The 22,854-nt window shown below is 40.0% G+C and overlaps 1 protein-coding gene across 2 annotated transcripts; it reads right to left on the reverse strand.

Moving 5' to 3' along the window:
- Positions 1–579: 579 nt before the first annotated feature.
- Positions 580–21,019, reverse strand: LOC145213585 (uncharacterized). Of its 2 annotated transcripts, none has more exons than XM_080081937.1 (7): positions 20,538–21,019; positions 15,733–15,851; positions 13,328–13,481; positions 12,137–12,287; positions 9,780–11,078; positions 7,964–8,012; positions 580–3,042 (listed from the first exon to the last, which is right to left on the reverse strand). In XM_080081937.1, exons 1-7 carry the CDS (start codon positions 20,895–20,897, stop codon positions 2,994–2,996), a joined length of 2,181 nt encoding a protein of 726 aa, XP_079938063.1. In that variant the 5' UTR covers positions 20,898–21,019; the 3' UTR covers positions 580–2,993. The 2 variants fall into 2 exon arrangements, with proteins under 2 accessions (XP_079938063.1, XP_079938056.1); XM_080081930.1 differs by having other exon boundaries at positions 13,328–13,487.
- Positions 21,020–22,854: the final 1,835 nt, after the last annotated feature.

Genomic DNA, 22,854 nt, shown 5'->3' on the forward strand with positions numbered 1-22,854 from the left:
CAAGAAGAACAGGGCTATATCTTATGGTTTACCCACTTAAACCGCGTTTGGCTGGAACGCAGCGATAGAAAAATTCATCAGTTGGTACGTATAAGGTTGAGAACCACTGACTAAAACTAACGCAAACAATCAAATTTCTTCACCTCGAAATTTACTCAAAGTTCCTCTTGAAGTTTTGTTGACTACGAGACACTTGTTTGATGGAAATTGTCGAATGGGTTAAAATATTTAGGTTCAGAGTAGTGTGTTTGCGCGAGACTCTTAAACGCCAGAAGTTTTAAAAACGCACAGGGTCAGGGAAAACTGTGCGGCCACCAGTAGGCAGTAAAGGGCTCTTGACAAAGTTTTGTTAGTTTTTCCATTCGGCGCTGAAGTGATGTGTTTTTTTCTTTTGGAGATTGTTTAAAACTAAAGAAAAGCTAACTTTTTAAGTTCCACAAATGTAAAAATACGTTTATTGAACTAATTTTAAACCTTTTTTCCCGTTTTTCCTTTACATGAAGACTCATTGTGACTTAAAACGGGATTTTCCAACCAGACCTCGCTAACAGTGCTTGAAATAAATCCACTCAAGTCCACTTAATTCGTTTGAATTTTTATTGTTTTTGGCGCGACTTAGAGCGGATGAGAGCAATGCTTTGCGCTTTGCAGTCGCCGCCAAAAACAAATAATTAACGACGTTATGCAAAATAACAAAAATTGAAACTTTGAACGCCAAAAGAGCAAAATAAGAACGACATGAATGCAAAACATCTTGTCAATATTCAAGAAATTACGTTCAATTAATGATTAAAACCCGGACGAGAACGATAACTTGCTTAAACTTGAAATTTACAGGCTCTTAAGTATCGAAGCTTCTGTATATTTCACATGTAATCCTGGTTTTAAACAGATATCCCAAGTATTTCTAGCACAGAAGAACGTTGTTTTCAAACTATCAGATTTCGAATTTAATGCCATAATACAGATATACCCTTCGCTATACTAATGACCCCAGAGATTTGAAAGAGCCGTAAGACAATAGAAATTTAACTTTGTTTATTGAGATGCAGAAAAGCGCTTTGTAGTTTTTAGACATGCTTTTGTGAGAATAATTGTTTTAAGTCGTTGCCGAACATGTTTTATTGAACCGAACATGTTTATAGCTTAATCAATATCCAACTCCCTGAAACGTTGTTCACATTGGTGTTTAGACTACAACAGGGATTGTGTTTCCACACACACAAAGTCTTCGGTAGTTTTGAATTTTGATTAAGTCACTTTTTCAATCATTGTCCATATTGTTCTCAAGCATTTAACCTTTAATAGCCACAGAGTTTAGTCAATTGATTTGGTTTTGGTCTCTATATCAGACTTAAATGTTTTATGTCTGCTGGGCTGATGCTAGAGCAGCTTCAGCCAATCAACAAACAGACAGACCGCAGCCGCATATGGAAACCCCCACAAATCGCATTACAACCGGTCTAGTCTGCCTTCAGACTTAATCAACCGCAAGCGTGGGTCACGTGTTGCGAGGATCAGAAGCGGATTGGTTATTCTATCACGCTCCGGTGATTTTACCGCTTCCGGCCGGGGCTACTGAAATTTAAGGCTGCGCAGAATTAAGCACGAATTCCGAAATAACATAGTTTTCGATATAAAGCAAAGCTACTGTGGCAGTTTAGTCGGTTTTTGCTTAATACCCTGTTGTAAGTTAGACTCAATTTGCAAAACGGTTTAATTTTGTTGGCGCCTTTACACATTTGCTTTGTTAATTACACCTTTGGAAATGTTTTGCCGCAACGACAATATTAACGTTCAAAATATTCTTGTGGAGAATCGCGTTATTTTACCAATATAATATAAAAAAAGTTGAATCTTTTGCGGAGCTGTCAAGAATCCATTATCGTTAGGGATGTGCTAATAGACATTGCATTATAGTTTAATATTTTCGTTCTGGATTCTGGCGCTTTAATCGTTTCGAAGTTTTGCTTGATCTACGGTGATAGTTTGGACAAAAGACAAGTAATTCTGGGTCTCAGCCTCGAGATCGACCTTTTTTGTTTCATTGATTCAAATTTTTTCATTTTTTCTGTTTTTCATTGAATTTCTGAATCAATGCCCTTGAACTAATCGTGGTCCTGCGGAACTGCGATGCCAAATAGCGACCTAATCTCGTCAGGCCGTCACCGCGAGAGTCGGAAATGCTATTTAACACCGAGTGATTATGCTGTCGTGCAAGTGTCAGGCGGTTTGTGTAATGCACACGATAATTGAACGTTTAACACCAAGACCGGAGCTGATTAGGTGAAGGGGGATAATTTCGGCGAAGACTCACTTATTCTCAGTCGTCTATTGCTTACGGCTCTTCTCAGGGGTCAAAAGGTGCTGTTTTTGTGAGTGTATGAAGGCTCAGGTAAAACGCACCGATTTTGGCTGTATAGGATTACCTGTTGGGCATCTGTTTAAACCTCTAACGACCATTTAAACTTTAGATTTAACCAAATTGAATTCTGCTTTTAAATATTCGGTTATGGCATTATATTCTAGTGAAATGGGGTCATAGGGTAATCTTTTTGCGAAAATCGACGTGTTAATTTATATTGGAGTAGTTTGTTTGCTTTTGCAGATACCGGTTTTAAAGCTGCTTTGTAAGGCGCTTGCAACATATGCTACTGCGGAAAGGCAAGACGTTGGTTTTTGACGCTAGGGGGGTTGTGCTGTTTAAAAATGCTTTGACATTGCGAAAAAATTACGTTACTTTTCGCCCAAAACAAGTTCCCGCGGAAATTAAACAAATTACGGAAATATCATTCGGAATTCCCTAATACGGCACAACATACGCGATACAGCTTCTGAAATAGTGCATTCAATCGAGTTGACAATTAACCGTTTGTGATAATGTCCGTCAAGTGGTCCCTTGTGGAACTCCCACTGAAGTCTCTTCCATCGAGCTGAGAGAAAGGAGTCTCCCTGCCGCTGTGGATTTCTTGGTTTTACTTTAAGCTTTATCTTCACCTCGTTCCATGCTTTTGCATCGAGTCTTGTGCTTCGCATCGTCCACTGAAAAAACAAAAACAAAATTCGTTTAGACTTGGTTAAGCATTGAGAATCGACTGTCTCCATTGCTAAACTATGGCCTTTATTGAATGACAACTATCAAAAAGTGCAATTGTTTTGTCCTGTTTGTGATGTCACATGCTGTCTTTGGATGATCGTTATGCGCAATTTTGCATAACTAGCTAAAATCCTGCAATCAACTTTCGTTTTTATGAAATACACATTTAGCCTTAAGGACCGCGAGCCCTCGAAATAATGGCAAAGGGACCGTTTTGAAAAAATATGAAAAAGTTTGGGAACCGCTGTTTTAGATCAATTCATTTCTGTACATTTTGCCAGGTTAACCTTTCAGTGAGTTTGGAAAATGTTAGCTACAAACTGCTTGAAATTAAAGCCTCCAATTTGTCATATTGCTAAAAGTGGGTGTTGGTTATTTTGTAAAACCATTTAAAATCAATTGTTTTTGTCGCCTTTGTAATGAAATATCTACGAAATCGGGTATACAATAGTGACCAACTGTTTTATGTTGGGTAGTCAGTAGATTTTAAGCAGCAAACGTCTAATAGAAACCTAAGTCACCATAAGCAAACAGGAAAAAACAGTCTACGTAAATATAGAAATCTATTGTTAGCATTTGGGACTTAAACTTCATTTTTCAGTCAAAACATAAAAACAACAAAATTACCAAATAATCTAAGACGACCCATACTCCAGCTTCTTATAGTTAAGCTCACAATGCAAGTTGCTCAAATAGACTTTCTCTATATCAGAGTTCTACGAAGCGAGTGTTTATAACCGACTTCACGATCTTGTCGGCTATCTCGACCCTCTATTAGGGAATTAATAGTCACGTTGATGTCCCTGAATATTCGAGAAACCCGATAATGAAACATTCACAGACGAAAGCGATTGTGTGGTTTGCCGATTACAGATTTAAACGCAGCAATTTTAACACCTTCGTCGGATTATGAAATAATCTAAACGGCCGCTTAAAACGTTTTGAGATTCGGATTTGTTTAAAATTACTTTTAGTTTTTAACAAATTTTAACTTGTTTGATCTGAAAGCAAATTAAAAGGTTATTTGTCAACAGAAATGAATAGTGTTTTCTTAACTGTTTTTTTACTAAATGCGTTTTTTTTAACTTGGCTTATTTTTTGCAGGGTTGTACTTCCGGCCACTGCTCAAGTCACTTGAAGAAACGGAGGGTTGTCGTAGGTGAAAAGGTAATCACATTTAATTTTTTGTGGACGCGCCGCCAAACTGCCTGTACACAAGCTTCCGGGGCTTTAAGTTTATTTTGAGATATTTAAGTTCAACGCTAACCCAAAGAGTGCTGTGACCTCTACATCGCAAAGGTCACGCTGCACCCGGACACGAAACGATCACAACTTCGGCGTAGACGAAACGCAATTCGCATTTTAGCGTCTACGAGAAGCAATTAAGGACAGGCAAGAGTGTTTTTCGCCACCGACAACTCGGCAATGTGCGGTCGTCTGTGAGGTGTGTGTCTGTAATTACCCGCTACCAAATAGCCGCAAAGACTGGCACTGGCAAGCTAACAGCCGTCGCAGCAAGTTTTCCGCGACCTGTCGTGATTTTCACAGCCTGGCACTTTATTTTTGACCACTTTAAAGCCGCCGCTGCTTGCACGGGATTCGTAATTATCACCGCGAGGTTACTCGAGTTCAAATCGGTGACAACGAGAAAACAACAAACTCATGATTGCAACTTGTCACTACAGTTTAAGGCTAAAAAACGTTCGGTGTTTTCCTGATTTTAACAACACGCGGGAATTTACAACCAAGTCAGCACTTTGCCTGGTTTCCCACGTGACTGTTTGAGCCAATAGGAAAGCGGCAAACGTAAGTGCTTTGATCGGAATTGATTTGCAGTCGTTTCACACCGATTCACACTACAAATTCGGCGTCTATGGTGAACATGTTTGAGTAAGTGTGATTGTATTGAATTTATTTCAAATGTGGAAAAGAGTTCCCAAGGAAGCAGGATCAGTCGATTTCTTAAAAAAATCTTTGAGAAAATATATTTCACTTATTGGCATCGTCAGTTTCTTATTCGTATAGAATCATAAGTATGCTGCCTGTCAGAGGGTCAGATACTGGCTACTGCTCAATCCATTGATTCTATATTTAATTTATTGTCAGACAAGTTAAAGATTTCTTGAGAAAGAAAAAAACGCTTTGCCAAATTGATGTGCAGAAGTTCACTTTACCACAGTTTCTTCATTTGTGTGAATAATTTTAGATTCTAGCTGCCTGCCTTTTAATATTGGGCCTTTATAAAAATAATTGATCCTACATGGGGCAAATTAAGTCCAGCTTTGCTGAAATCTGACCTAAAACCGCCTTAAGGTGACCTGCTTTCAACCCTGGGTTGCGGAAAGACAGTCTGTATACATAAACTTATGTTGCAAAGCCCCGTCTAATTATGTCTCAACCCTGACTCTCGGCTCATGGGATAACATCTCAACACAAACATGCCCGGCTAGAGCGAGGATATTTGATAAGAAACATCGAAATAGCAATTTGCGACCCCCCTCTCACGATGGGTTCGGGCACTAATCGAAAATTTGGCAGTCATTAGACCAACGTGCAAGCCGCGAATTATGATAGAAAACGGAGATAGCTATCTGTTTCGGGGTGTGCGGCTTTCGCGGAATGTTGCAGGGCTAGTGCTGCCTTTACCACCACTGTAATGCCTTTAAACCAATGCTGCGGATCAAATTTTCCCACAGGCAGTGGATTGTTATAAACTTATGACTTGTTTCTTTGTTTATTTATGGCAAAAACTTAATGCAAATTATTCGACATTCGCCTGAAGTTAAGCTTTACCAAATAAGGCTCTGTTCTCATGCAAGCTTGTGCAAGATTTCGTAAGCCAACGTTTTCTACACCGTTAATAGTTTTTGAACAAGTCACATAGATGTTCTTGTAACGTTGTGCACGATCGTTAAGTCGCATGTAACAATAATACGTTTAACATAATGTGTCCTAAACTATTTGTTTTGTATTGTGGTTCTGTCGCAAATGACTTACATTTTTGAAGCTTAATATTAATCTAAGCAAAACGAAGGCCCAAAAATGCCCAAGTAGATTTACTCTATTATTATTTCCACGACAGCATGAAGTGTAATTCCACCTAGTTTTGCATTCAAGTGCTTTTTAGGGACAGTTTGAAACACTTTACAGACGGTCAAGACTAAATGCAGTGGGTTTGTATAAGCTTTTAGATTACATCACAACTTGACACACCCACAGTGTATTACGAAACTCGTTCGTTCCAATATTCTTACTTGCATAAGCACGTAGCCCACCAAAAACCATGTCAATGCCACCAGTTACACAAACAACCAACCATACACCATTTCGGAACCAACAAAGCTAAGCGATTATTTTCCCTAATAAGGTTAAACAACCAGAAGGGGAATCACTATCAGAAGCACATCGGGGACCAATCACCAATTCTTGACCACATAACCCTAAAAATACCACCTGAAGCACTTGTTTTTGTATCAAACCGTTTTCGGAATTACAATTTAAAGCAACGCGATAGAGACCTATTTTAATCCACTAATCAACATTCAGAAACTATGTGGTCCTTTAATTTTGACAGCTTTACTCTTATCAAGCCGAGCCCAAAAATTTAATAAAAAGTCAATCTTGATCGAGTTGACAGACGATGTGTAACAGACCAAAAGAAAGCACGTTTTCTGGGGTTAATTATGCAATTGATGATTCAGATTGATGATTCAGTAGCGAAAAAGTTTTAAAACAAAATATCAAATTGGTTTTTAAAACCCGATTAACCCGTAAACCGAAGTCACTGCGTGGTTGCAAAAACAAACGTTAGGTTTTTTGGGCGCCCCAACCTTGTATGATATCTGCTTTATGTAACAAAAATTTTAAAGAAAATGTTCGCTCTGATTTAAAACGTTAAAAAAGGTTTATTCTGTGACTTTCAAGATTATGTAATTCTGCACATAGCGTTGTTAATGCATTGCCACGTGGTCCGTTAAAATTTTACCAACCAACAACAAAAGATTTTGTTTGTTTTTGCAAGGCGTATACTATAAACATTAGCTTGCTATCAAATGTTCACCTTAACGTTTCCCACCTAAACCGACTTTACCAAAACGCTTAACGCGCGTTGTTGACTAATATTCTAAGGTTATTTTGTGAATGTTGGAAGAGCAATAAACTGGTGCAGCCAGGCATAACATCAACTTTACAATATAGCTCTCTCTAGTGGCTAATATGTTTTTTGTGAGAAGGTTTTGAAATCTTGCTTGGAAATTGAATGTTGTTGATACAGATAAAAGCGGGAAAAAGTGTCACTACCAAGACTCTAAATAAGACGTATAAATGTTACTACCAAGAAAAATTTCCTAGATGAACTATAGCACACGTTTACCACTATGATATGTCAACAGCAATCCGGTATTTACCAATTATAAATAGATTCTGTTTTAATAAGATACTGAAGATGCCTATCACTTAGGTGAAATATATATGTCTAAATAAAACGGTGGACGACTTCAGACATGTCAAAGTTTTCAGTCTGTTATTACATGCGACTGTTGTCTCCATCCCACGTACTGAGTCTCTGGTGACTCGTGATTTATAATATACTACACACAGTTTACCAACTATGGACTATTTTTTAAACAACAACCCACAACGTACACAAACCAATTCAACGCATATTTTGACACATTTTACACAACAGCTAAAGTCCACAGCCGCCTTATGGAATGTCAAAGGTCGTATCGAGGTCACAACCAATCATTGACCCCCGATAATGCCAAAATTAACCGCTCCTAGCAGTAAAAGGCCAAATATCTCTTGTTAGCCCGTTTCCTATTGGATTCTAATGACCTTGTAATTTGCTATTTAACACACACTTACTTTGGGGACGTTCCAATTTCCACGCTGGGGCTCTTTGACCCTGGCGACCCTGTAATTTGAAAATAAACTTTTGTGAGAATTACAATCACTCTGGCGCCGGCGTCTGCCCTCAGTGGGTTGCGTATTAGGGGCTTACCCCTTTGTTGCACTAGGCAAGTGTTTGCCAGTGACATTTTTTTCTTTGCTAGTTTTTTTTTATCTTAAGTATAACTGACTGTCGTAAACATTTAGTCTAAGTGGCGTTCTGTAACACAGCCTTTTTCAGTTTTTAAGACATTTTACCAGTAGTAAAATAGAGGGTTAACAAATTTGCCATTCAACTGGTATGATGCTAAACAAAATACTAGTTGTTTTTCAAAAACTTGTATTTTTGCTAACGTTTCGCCCACCAGAACGGCAGGTACAAGTTCTTGAAAAACAACTACTATTTTGTTTATCATCACACCAGTTGAATGACACGTTTGTTAAACATGCAACCTGGTGGACGAAACGCTTGTTCCAAATATAGGTTTGGTGGAAAGTTTAAAACTTGTTGCTTTATCTGACTATAGATTATGTTAATGTTGAAACTACAAACAAATTCCTGAATGTTGTGACAGATCTGGGTCAGATTTTATTGTAATTAGCCTAACACGTGTTTACATGATGTAAACTTCTCAGCAACGGTGATTTGTATCTTTCCTAAAACGTGCGAAGTGTAAACAACATACACAAACTTCAATGGGCGTCCTAAGCGTGTTAATGGTTGTAAAGTGCTTTAAGTTCGCTCTAAGTTACACCGCATCATGCAAAGTTAACTTTAACGGGGCTGGCACGTTTCGGGCGTCGCTAAAATTAGCTTAAAATCTATTTGATAATCGCTGGTGGATCTGTAAACACCCTGCAAGCCCTGTGCCTCACATAAAGCACATCAAGAACGAGCGTGTCACTGTATCGGATGACCCGAAGCTTGTTTATCCGACGCTGGCAATTTATTTTCGGCACCCGGACCATCAGGCTTCTATTAGTGGGCTTCGCGGGGCGATGGTTGTTCGTGATTAGTGCCACGGCTCAAGTTTGATGCCTGACCTTGTCCTGACACTGCGATCATCCTTTTCCAGTGCGCTTTCGTGGTTTTATCGCACCGCTCATGTGGTTTTTGAACTCGGCCAATCTAAAAATGGTGCGAAAAGCGACTTCGGCTGATTTTTTGGGACAAGCGGTTTATGCGGTTGGAACGATTTTAGTACATTTACCGTGTCAGCAGCGGTACGATTTACTGCGTCACAGCGTCTGTTGTGGTCAGACAGCTGGAAATAAATTGGATGCGTTTATAATTGCTTTTGATTGGACGTTAATGGGAAAATGCTTGCTGGGTTATACATAGAGCCTGTATTTAAAAAAAAGTGCAAAAAGTTTTTTATGGCTAAACTTTCATTTATAAACGCAATTAGGCTGACTACATAAACCATAGTCTGAAACAACTGTGGAAACGTATTTAGATCGGAACACTATACACGGACTTGAAAAGTAATTTAATCATAAACATTACTGCCAAGGTGCTGGTGTATATAGAATACATCGTTCAGACGTTTCAACCTACACTGATGATGACAACAGAGATTGTCTATTTGGGCCGTTATTTTCACCATTAAGATCGAGTTTGTTAAACAAACTTAACTGGTTGAACTGTTGTACAGAAAAGTCAGCCTAATTGCAAGAATGTTGAAGGTTTGTTTTGATCTTATCCAAACTCTAATACAACTCGTCATATCAACGTGCAGTGTGAAACAACATAGGTAACAAAAAAACATCCTGCGTCAAAGCATCGACTCACCCGTATAGACGTTCTGGTTGACTGACGGCGACAGTGACGTCATAATGTTGTGCTTAGCTGTGACGTCACCGAGGGAGGTTGGGTGGTGGGGGTTGATAGCGATGTGGGGCCGTAATTCAGTGTTTACCCCGTCCTGGGGGTAGTAGGGACTTGCGTACATCGAAGCTGGGCTCGCATTGGTAGCTTGGCCGTAATACGGAGCACCGGGGCCGCTTTGTCCCGGTCGGTGGGGGTGGAAGAGAGCTCTCGAATTGGGCGGACTGACCGTCGCCGAACTGGGTGACGTGGCAGCTTCGAGGGGAACCCCCGTGACGTCAGCGTGCTGCGTGTAATTGTTCGTCGCTTGGAGACGGTCGGTGACGTCACGGTGAAAGTAGGGTCCTGCGGCCACTAGATGGGGCGGAGGGGGCAATCGCTCCCCTTGTTGGTAATAGTCAGTGTTTGCGTTGTTGCGACCGTAGCTGGGAGCTTGATACGGCGACGTTGAGTCGATGGGTCGGACCCCGCTCGACGGGTTGGGGCTGTTCCCGGGGATTTCACGACCCCTGGGTACGGGATACATCGCGTTGGGTAAGTAGTGTTCCGCCCCACGTTGGTAAGCCTCGGCCCCGCAAGCGTACTGACGCTGATATTCGGCTGAAGCTGGTGAACCGGTCACTATCTCATGCACCTCACCCCGCCCTTCGGATGACTCAGCGCCGCTAGCGGAATGTCCGATGCTGCACGACTCTGAACTCGGCGCCATGACATTCGGGTAACCGTGCTCGGACCAGGGTTGGTGACTCACCGGGTAGTGGTACTCGGGAGCCGGTCGAGCTCCTATCTGTTCCCCTTCTCGAACTAAACCGGGGCTCACAATAGGGGCATGTCTTCCCAAGCTTGGTGCCGGGAAGTTATCGGAGAACTGGGCATTTGCGTTGTAACCTGGCTGTTCTACATCTCTTCCGACGTCGAGTCGTTCCTGAGGGTGCATCGTGTATCCCGGGCGCGCTTGTTCGTTTACAGGGGACCAAATAGCTCTGCTCCCAGCATCGGGGTGTCCGAAGCGGGTTTGACCGGATTCGCAGGTCATATTTACCGCCGGTTTGTATTCCGAGTCCGAAGGCGGTGGGAACGGGTGGTGGGATTTCTCGCTCGGTGCCGAGTTCGGGTCTGAAGTGAAAGAGTCAACTCGTTCGTCTTCGAATACCGAGTTGTCCTGGGAAAAGTTGGATCCCATCTCGTTGTTGTTTGTGCTCGTCACTTCACGTTCTGCTGAGTCATCTGAGTCAGCACCTTGTTCGTTGTCTGATCTGGCGTCTGTGGGTATTAAAGACATTAAGTTTTTTTTGTGAGACTTTCACTCTGACATGATAAATTGTCCATTACTGTTCAGTTTAAAACTCTCTGGTGAAATTGTTCTAAGGTTCGCTGGTTTATTACTGTAAGTTTTTTCTTCGAGACATATTTTAATATTTGATGAAACATGGCTGAAATGTAGGTTTGTTTCAAAACTAAACAGTTAGAGGATTAAACAAAGTGAATAACATTTGATTACAAGCGCTAAAACAATCGCCGTGGTGATTCAAATTTCGTAGATTTACATTTTATAACTTATTAGCTTGTATTTTGATGCTGAGGAAATCTAAAACCGTTTATTTTGCACCTAAATTTTCTTGGTTTGAACTTCGTAAATTCATTTAATCCATTTGGAAAAGCGTTATTTGCTTCTTAAGTCACATCTGTCTATCAGGCGTGGTAAAAAATCACGTAGAACGTTTTGTTTCTGACGTCACATTATCATGATTGTTACGTGGAATGACGCGGGGCGATCCATGGACTCTCGCGATCGCGTTCTACTTTCGCTTGTAATCGACTTGTAATCTTCGCCGGATTACAAGAAAGAATCAAAACACACAGGAACGCGCGATCGCGTCGCTACTGTCACGTCACAATGCCGATGTTCGAACGGCGCCAACTGTAACATATTGCGAATCTACGTCGAACGATTTGTTTGTAAACATCGATGGCGACGCCGTGACGCTGACTTTGTGACGTCATAAAGCGGCAACGCGACTTTCGTTTAAAATACGTAAATGAGGAATTTTTGAAACAAGAATAAAATAGTTTTTTAATATGCAGTTAGGTTTAAGGGTTAATTAATTTTTTTCTGTGAAGTTATGGAAATATTTAAATTACCTAAAATTGAGGTTGTTCTGGTATTTGTTCTTTAACTTGTGGCTAAATCATCATCTGACGTAAAAAGCTAATTAGTTGCTGATATCGTTTCTCATGGTACTGTTTTTTTTAATAGAAATAATCACCAATTTACTATTAGTATTCGAAATTACCCGTTAAGCAATAAGATTCGGAATTACCCGTATCAAGATTTTGCGAATCCTCATCGTCTCCATCTTCCTTCTTGTCGTTGGATCCGGATGAGTTTTCGTTAGAGCGATTTTTCGGCACCCAAGTCATCTTGTTTTCCTTTTTCAATCTTCGCCGCGCATTTGCGAACCACGTCGACACCTGGCATAGAAATCATAATTAATACAATGCAAATATGACGTCAATATTATGACTGGTGATCCACAAGTGAAATCAGATAATGTCATCAGCAGTTGTTAAGAGTTGAAAGTCGAAATTTAATATGGAACATTATGTTCGGATCTGTTTACAAGTTTAATGATGAAAAAACCGGCCCAAATAGACTTATATCAATGATGATGGCATGAGCAGGCATGTCACTTGTTACATCTATTTGGGTCGTCATTTTCATCTTTAGACATTTACTATGTAATCAAAAACCTAGTGTATAAAACCCTTGTAGGCAATGCGATGCCCAAAAAACTGGTGAAATATATATTCTGTGCAAACACTGTATACCGGTTGATTCTGTTTGGCCTAGGGTTCTATACACTGGATTTTTTGGATTAGGTTGGTGTAGAGCAGGGGTCCGCAAATAGTGGGTCGCGACCCAAATTTGGGTCGCGAGACCTTCCAGTCTGGGTCGCTAAATATTTTTAATTTCCCATGAATATAAGCATCGCATCTACAGTATTAATGAACTTCGGCTTTATTCAACCTTTTAATTATTATTGCATTGTTACAAGTGACTACGTAACTGTTACATACACCGAGCTATCTTATTAACTGATCAAGACTATAGAAGTCGAAGAAGATCTTCAGCTGGCGTCTCTTAATTTAAACCTCGAATTGATTTGTTGTGTTCTCAACACAGAGCACACCGTTCTCAAGATAGCAACTGACATTACCATAATATCAGTCTTAGTGTTTTATTTAGTTGCTTAATTGGTATTTTCCACAAACTTACATGCTAACAAAATGCTTGGGTCGCGAGAATTTAGAGGAATTTTTTAGGGTCGCGCCAAAAAGTATTTGCGGACCCCTAGTGTAGAGAACCGTAATCACCGGAGCACTGCGACTTTAGGGGCTGATTTCAACACTAACTGTACTTTATTTACCATGTACAATCCTACAGGCAGTCAAGCTTTTGTTCAAACTTCACTAAAGATTGAAACTTTCTCGGTTAGTTGTATGAAGTTTACCTGTGTGAGGGTCATCTTGGTAATAATGGCCAACATAATCTTTTCCCCTTTAGTCGGGTAAGGGTTTTTCTTGTGCTCTTGCAGCCAAGCCTTCAATGTGTTCGTTGATTCTCGCGTTGCATTTTTCCTTCTGACTCCATCGTTCATCTCCATGCTGTATCTTAAAGAAATAATCGTGCTTTACTTGAAATTCCGTTTATATGCTAATTTTGACAGAATGAAAACTGAAGTCATCCACCGTTTTTCAAGATATGTATGTTTCATCTTAGTGATAGGCAACAACGGTATCTTATTCAAATAGAACCGAGTCTCTGGTGACTCGTAATTATATAAAATGCTACACACAGTTTATATTAATTTGTCCAATTTAACCCATAACGTCCTCATAGGCATACGGGACAGTCATATTGAAAACACGTAAATATAACACGAAAAGTTAGTGTTTAACTTCTCTTAAATAAAAACACACAAACAACTGCCTCGTATTGGATAATTGCATTCGGCTTAGCGTTGGGCCTCGTAAAGCCGCGGTCCGCGCACGAACAATAGAACAATAAATTCACGTCGTTTGTGACGCCATGTTGACCAACACAACGCAACACTATCCGTGTGGCCTCGAACTTGGTCGGTCGCTTTGCCTACCTATGACGTAATAGCGTCTTTGTGACGTCACACGCTCGGTAAGCGGCTTTGCGCTCGGCACACCTCGATAGCGAAGGTGGAGCAGCGTAAACACAGGAGCGGGTGTGGAGACGCTGAAATGCCTGGAATTGAGGTGTGACTTGCAGACGAACGAACGTTCACTGAGGCTGGGTGTGTGTGTGTGTGTGGCTGTAGTAGTGCTTATGTAAGTTGCGACTTTTATTATTAATGCCCATCTGCCTTGATGAAAAGCAATCGAGATGATTTTTGATCTTTGGATTTGGATTTGTCCCTTCAGCTGCACTGGGACACATTTTTCGTGGGCAATGAGTCGCTGTTTTGGGTGAATACGTTTTGCACTGATAATAACAACAGCGATTGTTGGATCGTTTATCACACAGTGTATTAACTCTGCTGCTATTATATTCGTTGCTAGTGATTCCAGTCTTTTTGCTTTCAATGGATTTTGGTTTACATTACATTGGGGCAAAAACTTTTAGGGTTATTCGATTTTGTTTTGATTGAAAGACTTTTGTTTTGGGGGGTGGTAACCAAACACGTGCCCCCCTCTCGGGAAAGCCCCCTACCCATCCTTGTTTTGCCGACGTTACAGCGCTTGTGCGTGACACAGTCGATGCAACACAAACTTACAAACATACTCACAACACATGCCCTAAGCAAACAAACAGACACACAAACTAACACACACACATAAATAGACAGACAGGCACACAACATACAAACACTTTGGCAGACACACAAACATACAATAAACAGACAGATAGACATACAACAACAAACCAGCTGTAACGTGGATAGACAGACACACAGAAACTCAAACAAGCGTGTATGTTGTGAACACATCGAGCCGATCCCGTAGCTTCTGTCGAGTCAACTTAATCCCAGGTATTTCCGAACGATCCCGCATTCTAGAACGTGACGCGGCTTTACGTCACCGCACTCGTTGTTCACACGAAGCCGGCCCGCTCACCCCCCACTAGTTGCTTAGCGACCGGCTTCAACACGCAGCGTCTTATCTGTAGCGGTTTCTATCGAGTATGTGGAATTTTTTGAGGAGTCTGCCATCGCGAGTTGCCTTGTTTGTTTATTGGTTAGCGTTTGTATTTGCCGCTTGCTTGAGAAGATTAAAGTGGATCGCCAAATTCAAACTTTCTCTGATTGTGATTGTGTAAAGCAAATTTTTCTTTTTGAATTACAAATTACAAACGTTCGCCACTAAAACACATGGAGGATATTGTTGGGTGCGGTTTCTCTGGTAACACTGGCTAACTATCAATTGCGCTATTAACAAAACTGACCAGATTAAATCATCAGAATTGGTTGGAACAGAAAGACAGCTGCGAAACTTTTAATGTGGTCACTTTCCAACTTTCGCGCGTCCATCAGAAATCCCACGAGGCTCTGTAACGTTGAGACCTTTCGACGGGAGAAGCTGACATCAATAATTAAACACCTCAGCTCTGCAACAACAACTCCATCCCTTCTACCTCCCACCGTCCGCCATTTTGTCTCACCTCACTCGTAGCGTGCGTCACTGTGACGTCACACGTTTCATGACGTCACACAGAGCGTTAAATAGTTTTGTTGAGCGTTTAACCCATTTTATATTTTTTTACCCTTTGTTTACGTTGAAGCTTCTGAGTACTGCGTTCAAACGCGTTGCGAGGTATCTTTATTTTTACCCTTTGTGACGTTTTAATGACGTCACACAGAGACTACGTCATGTTGGTTACTGGGCTTACCTGTCGTAGGGGTACTGTGGTCCGAACGTGTTGTCGTAGGGGTAATACCCCGGTGGGGGCTGAGGGTAACCTCCCGTCCACATCTCTCCAGCTCCTGGCTTCATCTCGTAATTGGGACCCTGAAAAATATTTGGTGTTGGAAAATTGTGCAAAAAATGTGGTTGGCAACTTAATGTAGCAATTATAGTCGCCACCGAATATGATTAGGTAAAAGTAGGGAAAGGGTTCGAGAAAATAAACTGCACGTCGCTGTAATCCATTGAGCGGATGAGTGTGCGGTGCGGATCGGAAAGCTTGCGACTGACTTCGGCGAAAAGTAAACATAAACCGCGCTTGTTACGAAACAATGGACTAGTCGCGCGAGCCGCGGTTCCTGTATTACCCCGAATCAGGTCGCGATCAGGTATTGGAACGCTGAGGCGCCCTCTGGGCCCGAAAGGTCCGGATAAATCCACGTCTCGGCGTCCTGTGCATTCCTGGAATCGGTGAAAGCGTTTTGTTTGTCAAAACTTCGACTCAGGGCGCGTTTCGCGGTTTAGCGAATGTTGTCGAACCTCAAACTCGAACACGCGACGCGATTGCTGGCAGCGCGGGGGCATTTTGTTCTCGAATTTCACTTCGGCAACTTTCAATAACCCCAAAAACATATTTTTCAATTCGCAACTGGGTGAAAGTGTTTAAATGAACGGCCAAAACCTTAAAAAATACTGAGTTTAACATATGTTAACAATTTCTTTTTGGTGTGGCAAAATTTGTGTCGAAATTGTCTGTTTTTTTGTACATTATTCTTAATAAGTTGGCAAAAAACATGAACCACCCTATTTATATCTTCAAAAATGGGGTTAAATTTATTTGCGAATTGTAGTTTTAAGGCCTAATCATTATTGAAATACATAATTTGTATTGTTAGCTTTCCAAACTGTGAAATAGCAAAAGTAAAAGCGGTGATAAAGTTTCAAAATGGTCGCCTCGTTAAGTTTCGCCGGCTCGTCTGCAGCGAGTTTGCCCAGCATTTAACTTTCCCGACTGCCTGGCGGTTTACGCAGGATGTTACTGAACAATCAGGGAAATTGCTGATTTGAAAAGCAGCTGAGAAAGTGATTTAAGCTTAATCTATTACCGCTGCTATGGTGCTACCCCAACCGTGCATTGTTGTTTACCTACTTAATCTGCCATTCCTATTAACCTGCTTGTCGAAAAAACTTAAACGTTTGTGGTAAAATTTCATGGCAAAAAAGCATATCCTAGATTTTGGACTTGATGCAGAATTCCCTTTACCAAAATTGGCAAAAAGTTCAATTTCTTATCACTTGGTTATAGGTGTATTTTATTGTTTGCGAAATTGAAGTGTTTTTATTGATTACAGGTTTTGCCAAATTAATTTTAAAGCTGTCAAACTACCCGAAATTTTGTGTTAGACTCCTAATATATTGGCGTTTTCTATCATGCTCACTTAAAACCGTTACACAACCAAGGCTCGTTCGTTAAAACCGCTTCAAATGCGTTTATCGGATCGAAAAACGCTTTCACATTCCTAACAGCAAAAATCCCAAATTACGCTGCTTTTGTTTGAAGCCAGATGGTAGAAGTTCACGAGAATATTTTCCTAAGCGCCTTAATAAACACTTGCCGATTCACCTAACCTACAATTATCCTCTTAAGGCCCAGTTGTGCAGCGTCATCAATGGACTATGATGTAATAATGGCTTGTGAATAACACAAGAACTGTTCGATTGTTTTGATTGTGGAAGTTGTTTACAACTGAATTTTTCACCGCTTTGTGGTAAACTTGGTTTGGCTGGGATTTTAGGCGACTTTCAGTTAATGTCTGCCTAAAACCGCTGAAACAATAGAGGTTTATGCGCGCAAAGTTTATTGTAACAAATGCTGCAGTTTGATTTGGTCTTGGGCTAACTATTAAGGATAAAAGATTTTTCACGTTGTGAGCAATTGTGCTTTTTTAAGATAACTGAAACATTGCGGTCAAGTATTGATGTTTTCACAGCCAAATTTTGGTTTATGGCCAACCTAAGTTCACCGATTTAAAATCATTGGATGTTGATTAATGGTTTTCCAAGTTTACAAAATTTTCGGAAACAGAAAAGAAACACCTTCAAAAATGAAAGTTTTTACATTTTGCCGAATGGAAAAAAAGTTTCGTATGCAGTTATGAAAAAAAAAAGCAAGTGGTTTGCGATGTTGGGTCGAAAAAATGCGTTGAACATCATCTCGGTAGCGAAGTGACTGTCTAAAATGCTCGCGTTGGTGGCAGTGCAGCCAAATTCCACTTCACATGCAGGACTGCAGTCGCCAAAAAGGCCGACTCCCACGAATGAAAGAACAACAAAAGCAATATGGAGAAACAAACAAGCCACTTCCCAAAGTCTGCAACCCCGGCGCCAGGGTTTCGACTAGGCGGGCCTGATAATATCCCCACTCCTTCGACTTGATTAGGATCAAAATGTACGGACCGTAATAGTCCCATTACTGCCAATTAATGAGGCGCCATCGATGTCAGTTCGGGGCTGCGATTTGCGATTTTCAAAACACGATATTACCTGTTTGTTAAAGTTTACACTAGTGGGGATTTTTGTTAATTTCTGTTACAAAAACTTTTCGCATTGTAAAAAATACATTTGTGCAGTTTTTGAACTCACTTTCGGGATTGCGGTTTTGTTTGCAAACTTGGAAGCAAAAATCGGTAAACACTATAAGTAAAAAACAATTTTTATTTTTGATGTTTTTTGAACTTAAATGTGTGTTTAACGTTTAAAACATTTTTTAATTTAACCATTTTAAACGATAACTTGTCGAAATTTAATTTGAAACGAATTTATTTATATATCCAGACGGGTTTATTGGAACATCCGCCATATGTGACATCGGAATTAACACAAAAACACGGATTTATTTAATTTTAGTCGACATCGGATCGCGGTGTAATAGCGATCGTAACAATCGCTAATTGTCTTATTAATCCTCTTGTGACAATAGCAGACGAATGTCGCCGCATTGTCTGTGACAATTGTGCGACGAATTATCCAACTGCTCCATGTGGCAACTCCTAATAAATTGCAGAATCACTATTTTTAGTTTTTTTACAGTTTTTGTAAATTGTTCAGCATAGAGTTTTTGGGTTTTCGTAAACACCTTGGTTGACTAAAAACAAATTCTACTTTAACGTATAGTGTGTTCCACAAATTTGTTTATATGAGACAATATTATGTTGGTTAACGTTGATATTTTATAATTATATTTCTAATGTTAAAGAATATATTTTAGCTTTTAATAAAGATACATCCGGTATATCTTCGCCCTTGGAACAACTAGTTAGCACTAAACATAGAACAATACTGCAACTTTAATTTTTCCATAATTTTACGTTAAATATATTTACTGATGGTACAATATGGTCAGTTTCCAACGCTAATAGTTCCTTAACATCAGCTGCAGTGTTTATTGAAAAAACCTTCAGGCCATAAAACGTAACATAAAATATAATTCCTGCGCTGACAGATTTACCGCTGGGTGGCGCTAATAAGCTTACATTCCGGAGTGACCGATTATTTGTTGCTGGCAATTGTAGCTGTCTGTTAACGCGTCGGCCGCTTGAGATAGTTTACATTTATGCCCACAACAAACTGGCGGCTCGGGTTGTTTAAGCCTAATGCGGCTCAATGCTAGGGGGTGGGGCAAAATTTAACGAGAAAAATATTTATGTCGAAATCTGGGTTGCCTGACTTAATTTTACACGATTAATAACTTGACATCAAAAGTGGACGCCAATTTCCATTACCATTATAAAGCCTTTTCGTTTTTCAAAACTTTTTGACTCGCTTTTATGGAAATCAATCGGTTTACAATTGTCCAGTAACTCCTTTTTTGGGTTTCTATATTTTTATGGAGCAATTTATAATTTGACAGAAACCGTTTTGGGCATTTCATATCTTTCATGTCTTGTGGTATATATTTGTGGATGAAAAAACTACCGAAAAAAACGAAACAAAATTCCAGTCGAGTCGTTTTAGAGGCCGAATTAAGGTTGACTTCTGCTATATTGGGATTTTCAAGTGTTCCGCGGCCCAATTAACACATTTACATCTGTTGATTAGACTCTGACTCACTACATTCGCTGTCCAGCTCACAAATGTGAGCTTCCCAAATATAGATCAAGGCTAAAAATGATTCGCCCACTTGTTTCATCTGCTAAAATCGGAAGTGACGCAAAACATACGTAACAATGTGGTTTGTTGTAAAATAATGCGGAAATGGAATATAGTTTTTTTGGGTTGTTGTATGATTTTGAAATGAAAAATTTTTACGCAGTGAAAACACTAAAAAGAATTTGATCAAAACACAAAATTTAAATATCCGTAAAGGATTGAAATAAAATATTAATTTAGCGCAACAAATGTGGTGTGGAGATGCTTTGGACTTGGCCGAAAATTTTGGAAAAACCCGAATTCGCTTTTCGTTTGCAAGTTGGACAATTTGCGGATCAAGAATTTGAAAGGTGTGATCGACAATTTGTTTCGAAATTTTTACTTCAAAGCAAAGACCGACACCTCGCCCAAAGCAAGCTGAATCCGCGTGAGAAAGAATCGCGATATTCTGTTCGAAAACTCATGAATTCGCGCGACGCTCGATCCCGACAAGTGCGCGCTTCAATTATCGAATTTTAATTATTATGTCGTCACAAGCACCGCTTAAGCGCAGTCGCGAATTTCGAACATGAAATAGCGAAAGCTGGTTTGAAAAAATCGCGCCATTTTAATTGTTACAATACTAGAACAAAGATGCCTTACCAGTGTTGAGTAATAAGGTGAGTGTTCGATTCCACTTCCTCCGTAGTGTGGCGTCATAAGGGTCGGCGTCGCTGCAACGGCCCCGGGAACAGATCCATAATTTGTCGGCGACGCCAGCGCCGAAGAACCGGGCTGTGGCGCGTACATATTAAGCCCCGGTAATTCCGACTGCATTCTGCCGGGAATCAGGCACCCCTCGCCTGTCGAATACGAGAAAACTGTCTGTGCTCCGTTGCCAGCTCCTTGGCCTGTGCTCACTGAGGCCACAATGGACGGAGGGCTGCCACTTGGATCCACGAAGTACGGCGGCTTGTGGGTCTCGGAAGGTCCAAGGCCCAGGGGCTGAGGAATTAACATCATATAGAAGCTTGTTAGAATCGGACGCAGGCTTTGCGTTTTCCAAAAAAATATTCCGATACAAATTAAGTCCAAATCAGGAAAAACCCTGCGCTGCTAAAAAAACGCCTGCAAAATAAATCGAATAAAACTCTGACTTTTAACATTGGTTGCCTGAACGCAGTGCGCTACTGCTATTAGAGAATGAATCTGATTTGAAATTGTCGTTACGGCGACAGAGGGAAGTCTGCAAATCGAGAGAAACCAAAAAAAGCCTCTCACGCACCAACTCTCTCTTTCTCTCGCTTTGTGCAAAAAGAGAAAAAGGCAGCGTGGCGCTCTCTCTCTTTTCTTGCCTCACAATTTTGATTCACCGATTTTTTAATCGCTCTGACTAAAACAGACGAAGCTAATTGTAGAATCGCGAACGCGACTTTTATGAAATATTCTGTTTTTTTAACTTAGATATTCACACTAGTTTAAATGTCGATAAAATTTGGTGTACCACAAACACTAAATTGAAATTCATAAAGATTTGGTAAAATGTTACTAAATAGTCAAATACACCATTCCAATACATATTTGATAATGTTACTTTTTAACGCAACTCTCTTTGGTAACAGATCTCAATAAAGTAAAAAATATATCTCAAAATAAACGTTTTCAAAGCATATTTTAAAGCCACCATTTGATTGTGATTTTGCACCATTTAAATCTGACAACAAATTACTGAATACTGTTGAAGTCAGAGATAAGCGGACCAAGTGTTTGTAATTCGATTTCAACACGTAAAACTCAATAGCAAAAAAGGGGCCGTGCTTAAATTTTTTCAACTTTTTCAGACACTACCTGAACACTTCTATTAATGTCACACATTAGCAGACAAAATTTCGAATTTAACACGTGACAGAAAAAAGTATTTTTTCATGTTTTCAGACACTGACTGTATTCATAAAAACCAAACGAACTTGTTTAAACCAAAGCGATTCACGCAGACCAAAAACGCAAAGCCAGATTGTTCATGGAAACTTTGCAGCAGTGTGCACCGCTAATATACCAAGATTTGTCACCGCAGAGTAATGGCTTTTAATTAAAACTTGGTGATTTCCTCGCTACGTTTACCACTAGCTTAAACTCACTTAAAACAGATAGCAATTTGCGACACCCAGACATCTTATTATCCTTATTGCTTCGCTCAATCCAACCGGCTTGGTGCGTCGGCAAAATGTTACGGAAATTCCCAAGCCTATTCCGGCCGCAGTTTTGTTAGTTTTCCCGCGGCAGGAAACACAAAAAGTTGAGTTTTACTTGAAATGAAACTAATATAGCGAACTCAAAAATTTGAACACTGGAAAAGGCATCTGGGATTTTTGGGAAAGTGTAAATGCTATAGTTTAATTGCCCAGCAGGCAAGAATATGAATCATAAAAAATATCTCAATTTTTTAGTGTTAATATTTTAATTTTTTAAATTTAAATATTTGACAGGTTTGTGGCGAAACAAGAGGCGAAGAAATCGCGTGATCAACTGTCGTAATCACCAAATTACTGAGGTAAGAGGTCTTTTTGAAAACATTACCTAAAGGAACACTATATGCGGATCTGTTAATAAGTTTAATGGTGAAAATAACGGCCCAAATAGCATTTGCCGAAACGTTTGAACAATAAAGCATGTCGCTTTTTACATCTATTTGGGCCGTTATTTTCACCATTAATCTAAAGAGGATGTTAAAAAAATACTTCATTTTACACAATAAACAAAATTTCAAAATAAAATTGCCAACGAATCGTTGCCTTCTAAATGTAATCCAAAACGCTCGGATTAAATTGAAAATCCGTTTATTTTTACACTCGTTGCTATATACTAGGAACTTCAGATGATTTATTCACTTATCCACCATTTTGACTATCACTGGTATTTAAGCAACCTTTACCAGCCATGAGTCATATTGTGTAACATATGCATGGGACATTTGCTGTGT

Source organism: Phallusia mammillata, chromosome 1 (genome assembly GCF_965637545.1).
Source record: "Phallusia mammillata chromosome 1, kaPhaMamm4.hap1.1, whole genome shotgun sequence".
In the NCBI taxonomy this organism is placed as follows: Eukaryota; Metazoa; Chordata; class Ascidiacea; order Phlebobranchia; family Ascidiidae; genus Phallusia; species Phallusia mammillata.

What these genes read in the sequence shown, in the direction of transcription:
- LOC145213585 (XM_080081930.1), bottom strand. Translation starts at nt 20,897, where the DNA reads ATGATGTTAATTCCTCAGCCCCTGGGCCTTGGACCTTCCGAGACCCAC. An exon ending in CACCTTATTACTCAACACTG is followed by an intron (nt 15,852 to 20,537) that starts GTAAGGCATCTT and finishes AATATTTTTCAG; the next exon opens with GGTCCCAATTACGAGATGAA. An exon ending in TTCGCAAAATCTTGATACGG is followed by an intron (nt 11,079 to 12,136) that starts GTAATTCCGAAT and finishes TAATACCCACAG; the next exon opens with ACGCCAGATCAGACAACGAA.